Raw genomic sequence first — 5,609 nt, forward strand, 5'->3', positions numbered from 1 at the left:
GTGAAAGGATCGATATGGTTGACTAGAGGGGGGTGAATAGGCAACTAACAATTTTTAGACTTTTCTTTAACAAATTAAAACTTGCAATGAAATAGGTTGTCTAGATGTGCAACTACGTGGACAACCTATATGATGCAAAGACAATAAGCACACAAGCAAGCAATGGATATAACTCAAGTAAGCTTGCAAAAGTAAAGGGACAAGATAACCAAGAGTGGAGCCGGTGGAGACGAGGATGTGTTACCGAAGTTCCTTCCTTTTAAGGGGAAGTACGTCTCCGTTAGAGCGGTGTGGAGGCACAATGCTCCCCAAGAAGCCACTAGGCCACCGTAATCTCCTCACGCCCTCACACAATGCGAGATGCCGTGATTCCACTATTGGAGCCCTTGAAGGCGGCAACCGGACCTTTACAAACAAGATTGGGGCTATCTCCACAACACTTGGAGGCTCCCAACAACACCACGAAGCTTCACCACAATGGAGTATGGCTTCGAGGTGACCTCAACCGTCTAGGGTGCTCAACACCCAAGAGTAACAAGATCCGCTAGGGATAAGTGGGGGAATCAAATTTCTCTTGGTGGAAGTGTAGATCTGGGCCTTCTCAACCAATCCCGAGCAAATCAACAAGTTTGATTGGCTAGGGAGAGAGATCGGGCGAAAATGGAGCTTGGAGCAACAATGGAGCTTTGGGGAAAGAGGTAGGTCAACTTTGGGGAAGAAGACCCCCTTTTATAGTGGGAGGAACAAACCAACCGTTATCCCACTCACCAGCCCTGCACAGAGCGGTACTACCGCTAGGGAAGGGCGGTACTACCGCTCCGGGCGGTACTACCGCTCGACCCGGCGGTACTGCCGCGCTGCCCGGGGCCCTGACCCCAGGGCGGTACTACCGCTAGGGAAGAGCGGTACTACCGCTTAGGGCGGTACTACCGCTCCTACTACCTCCCTTAGTGCCGCAAAACCCGACACGAAAAACTTCGTTCGAGAATCGAGGCGGAAGTAGCCCAGACGCACAGCAGTACTACGGCCGAAAAACCCAAGCGGTACTACCGCTTGGAGCGGTACTACCGCTGGGGAGCTTCGGCGGTACTACCGCTGTGGTCGCGGTACTACCGCTAGGGCAGAGCAAAGCATAGCAAGGGGAAAACGGCAGCTCCAGAGATGCGGAAGGAAAGACGACGGGTGTGATAAGGATGTGTACGTTTGATTCCACCCAAGTCTTACCAAAGCGGATCCCCTCTTGATAGTACGGTGACTCCTACGAAACTAGTCCACCAACAACAAAACGAAGGAGCTACACCGTCTTGAATTACAACACCGAGGGGAGAAAATCGTCTCGTGCCAATGGATGAATCTCTGAAAGAACTAAACGCACACGATTAGTCCGCACAAGCATTGTCATCAATCACCAAAACATATTGGGGATAAATATGCCCTTACACCCTGGCTTTTCGCATTCGTTTGACACGTGGAAGATGGTCATTATTGGGCACAGAAGCTGAGGAGAGCAGCACGCACTAGAAGCCGGACACTATTCGATGGGAACATGGAATTTGGAGAAGAACCCGTCTTGCAATGCCGAAGACAAACTCGTGCGCCGGATTTACCGTCATTGAAGCCCGGTTCGGGGGCTACTGAGGGAGTCCTGGATTAGGGGGTGTCCGGATGGCCGAACTATGACCTTTGGCCGGACTCCCGGACTATGAAGATACAAGATTGAAGACTTCGTCCCGTGTCCGGATAGGACTTTCCTTGGCATGGAAGGCAAGCTTGGCGATATGATATGAAGATCTCCTCCCATTGTAACCGACTCTGTGTAACCCTAGCCCTCTCCGTTGTCTATATAAAACGGAGAGATTTAGTCCGTAGGACGAACAACAATCATACCATAAGCTAGCTTCTAGGGTTTAGCCTCTCTGATCTCGTGGTAGATCAACTCTTGTACTACCCATATCATCAATATTAATCAAGCAGGAGTAGGGTTTTACCTCCATCGAGAGGGCCCGAACCTGTGTAAAAACATCGTGTCCCTTGTCTCCTATTACCATCCGCCTAGACGCACAGTTCGGGACCCCCTACCCGAGATCCGCCGGTTTTGACACCGACAGGAACCCATGCTGGCTTTGATAAACATAGAGGTGCCTTTTATTGGAACGCGGCTGATAACAAGCGCAAATATCGCTTGGTCAAATGGGACCTTATTTGTAAGCCAAAAAGCCTTTGGGGGCTGGGCATTATTAACACTCTTGTCATGAACAAATGTCTGCTCATCAAATGGTGGTGGAAGATCATGACCATACCCCAGGACAAGCCCCTCTGGTTCAACATCCTCAAAGCGAAGTACTTTCCCTCTTCTAGTCCTATGTTTGCTCGTGCGCCTCGGGGGAATCTCAATTCTGGAGAAACCTTGTTAAACTAAGGCCAATTTTTCAAGGCCTCGTCAAATCGTTGTTCACAATGGTAGGTCCACCAGGTCCTGGCTTGATTAGTGGTGTGGTTCTTCTTCGCTGGCTACTGCTTTTCCTGTTCTTTTTTCCTACTGCCCGGACCCTGAGATCTCAATCTTTGAGCTCGCGTCGAATAATTGGGACATGCGTCTGCGTCGTTCTCTCTCTCTCTCCCGCAGAGTTGGAAGACTGGCAGCGCCTTGTTGCTCTCTTCCCTTCGCTCTTGGAGGAGGAAGCCACGGTTGTCTGGCCCCACTCCCCCTCTGCTCGTTTCTCGGTTAAATCTCTATATGGTAAGCTCATTGCTGGGTCCACCACCTCCAAATTCAATTGGATCTGGAGGGCTCGTATTCCTCCTAAGGTCAAGGTTTTCCTTTGGCAAGCCTCTCGTGGGCGTTTGCCGACAGGTGACCAAATTCACAAGCGAAATGGCACGGGATCTGATAGGTGTGCTTTGTGTGGTATGAGAGAAGACAAGTCACATATTTTCTTTAACTGTGTGTTGGCTAATCTGTTCTGGTGTTGTATCAGATCTTGGTTGCATGTATCCTGGGCTCCGACCTCCTTTTCTGACCTGTGCATCTTGGTCAATTCTTTGGTTGGGGCCCAGTGGAGATTGTTTTGGGTGGGCTTCGCAGCCATGTGGTGGTCCCTTTGGATGACAAGGAATAAATTTACCATCGAACATGTTTTCCCTGCTAAACCTGCTGATTGCTTATTTAAGACTTGTATATTCCTGCAGCAGTGGAGATTGTTGACTAAGGAGGAAGACAGGGACGCCCTCGACGCCATGTTGGCCAAGATCCGCAATTCTGCTATCTCCATCTCCCCAGTCCAAGCAGACACTTAGGCGCTGGTGGCTTGCTTTCGTTATCTCTCTATCTCCGGCCTGCGAGCCGTGTACTGGCCTGGGAGCCATGTACTTAGACTATTATCTCGTGTTGTCTGGGCTGATACTTTGCTTGTTCTCGTGCTGGTCTTTTGGGTCTGTGTTAACTCTGCCTGGTGACTTTATTTATAAAGTCGGGCTGTGGCCTTTTATCTTAAAAAAATGACATGGGAAACAATGGGAGGGAATACAGGTGACATTTTTTTGAGAATTGAGTCACTGATACGGCCAACGCATTACATTGTCACCATTACAACACAACAAATTCAGAAAGTAACCGCAGGAACAATATAAATGGCAGAACACAGAAATGCATATCAAACACACCAACCATGCACGAGTGTGCATGTACGCCTGCATGTCTCTAGACACCACCCGGGGCAATGGCGTCGTCGTCGCCAACGTTCTCCTTTGAAAGCTCCTCGAGCGACTTGCCCTTGGACTCCGGCACCAGCAGGGAAAAGAGCAGGCCCAGGAAGTTTGTGCCTGCGAGCACGAAGAGTGCGTTGCGCATGCCGATTCCCCGTGAGTAGCCGGTCTCGGGCTTCTTCTGGTCCTGCGACGCATATAGGAACCCGAACGCGCCGATGATCGCGCCTGCCTTACCGGTAGCGGCAGAGATACCATGACATGTGGACCGGAGCCTCGCAGGGAAAATCTCGGCTGGCACGATGAAGGTTGTGCTGTTGGGTCCAAAGTTGGCGAAGAAGAAAGTGAGCCCGTAGAGCACGACGAAACCAGTGTGGTGTCCTGGCTTCACCAAGTAATCGTACGGTATGGCGATTGCTAGCATGAAAATGGTCATCATGGTGAATCCCATGAGCTGGATCCAGAACCTTCCGATGATGTCGATGAAGGCGACGGTGAACCAGTAGCCAGGCACGGTGCCGCAGAGCGCGATGAGCGCTTGGGCACGGGCGATGCGGTACAACTCCTCCAATGCATTCATAGTCTTGGCCGGCGGGATCCACCCGATCTTGCTGAAGATGTCCTTCTGGAACAGGTTCTGGCTGTAGAAGGCCACATCAAGCAGGAACCAAGTGCTTGTGGTCGCTAGCAAGTGCACCCCGTGGCGCTTCAAGAACTGTCGGGAGAAGAGGCCCCAGGTATCGCCGGTGGCCCGCTCACCCTGGACATCCTCCTCTGATATCTCCTTGTTGAGCACCTTGGACATGTCTGATGTAGCTTGCTTCGTGTTGCCGGCGATGAGTGCTGTGTACCGTGCAGTTTCGGGCATCTTCATGCGCCAATAGTAGGTCAAGGCGGCCGGGATTGTTCCGAACATGACGATGATGCGCCACACGTAGTCGGCCTCCGGGCCAATGGATGCCGCGGCGTCAATGTAGAATGGCGGTGCAGGGAATGCATGTCGGAATGCGGACGAGACGACGATCGTGACGATAGTACCAAATAGGATGCCAAACCCCTGCATGGCAAACACGGCGGCGATAAAGGTGCCGCGGGTCTTCTTGTTAGCATACTCCGACATGATGGTGGCGCTCAGAGGGTAGTCGCCGCCGACGCCGAAGCCGAGCCAGAAGCGGAAGAAACATAGCGTCCCCATTACGCCCTTGGCCTCGTGTCCAAACGAGAGCCCGGACGCGATGGAGCAGAGGACCATGAGGATGAGCGTGAAGCCGTAGACGCTCTTGCGACCGAGCTTGTCGCCAAGCCAGCCGAAGAAGAGCTGGCCGGCAAGTGTGCCGCATAGGGCCACGCCGTTCACGGCGGCCGACACGTTGGCGGGGAGGTGGCCGGGCTCGTTGAGGGCAGGGTCGGTGTAGTAGATGCGCCCCAGCAGCTTGGTGACGAGGGCGATGCAGAAGAGGTCGTAAGCGTCCGTGAAGAAGCCCATGCCGGCGATCACGACCGCCTTGAAATGGTACAGTTGCGTCTTGGCGACGTCGAGTGCTTTCAACACGTTGAGCTGTTCAGTCGCCATGGCCGCCGGCGATCTCTCAACTAAACTTCTTCTGCTGCTCTCTTGTTGTGTGCTATGTTTGGTGCTTCTAGTACGTATATATAGGCATAAATAATGCAAGGTGAAGGCACATATTGTGCTAGTTGCAACTACGTATATAATATCATATGTACGGCATCGCTTGTAAAACAACGGATTGTACATTATCAGGATGGTTCGTACAAAAATATACGCGGAGTCAAATGTCTTGCCTTGAGAGCTACAGCTATGTCGGGCTACATTTCTGTTATTATTAGAAGGATTAAGGAATGCTAAACTTAAGTTTATCAAGTTTGACTTTCAAATTTCAGTA

General features: G+C 51.6%; 1 protein-coding gene across 1 annotated transcript; it reads right to left on the reverse strand.

Moving 5' to 3' along the window:
• Positions 1 to 3,526: 3,526 nt before the first annotated feature.
• LOC119291799 (inorganic phosphate transporter 1-2-like) lies at positions 3,527 to 5,309 on the reverse strand. Its single transcript, XM_037570606.1, has one exon. The coding sequence runs from the start codon at positions 5,276 to 5,278 to the stop codon at positions 3,701 to 3,703; it is 1,578 nt and encodes a 525-aa protein (XP_037426503.1). The 5' UTR covers positions 5,279 to 5,309; the 3' UTR covers positions 3,527 to 3,700.
• Positions 5,310 to 5,609: the final 300 nt, after the last annotated feature.

The sequence above is a fragment of the Triticum dicoccoides genome, chromosome 4B, assembly GCF_002162155.2.
Source record: "Triticum dicoccoides isolate Atlit2015 ecotype Zavitan chromosome 4B, WEW_v2.0, whole genome shotgun sequence".
Classification (NCBI taxonomy): domain Eukaryota; kingdom Viridiplantae; phylum Streptophyta; class Magnoliopsida; order Poales; family Poaceae; genus Triticum; species Triticum dicoccoides.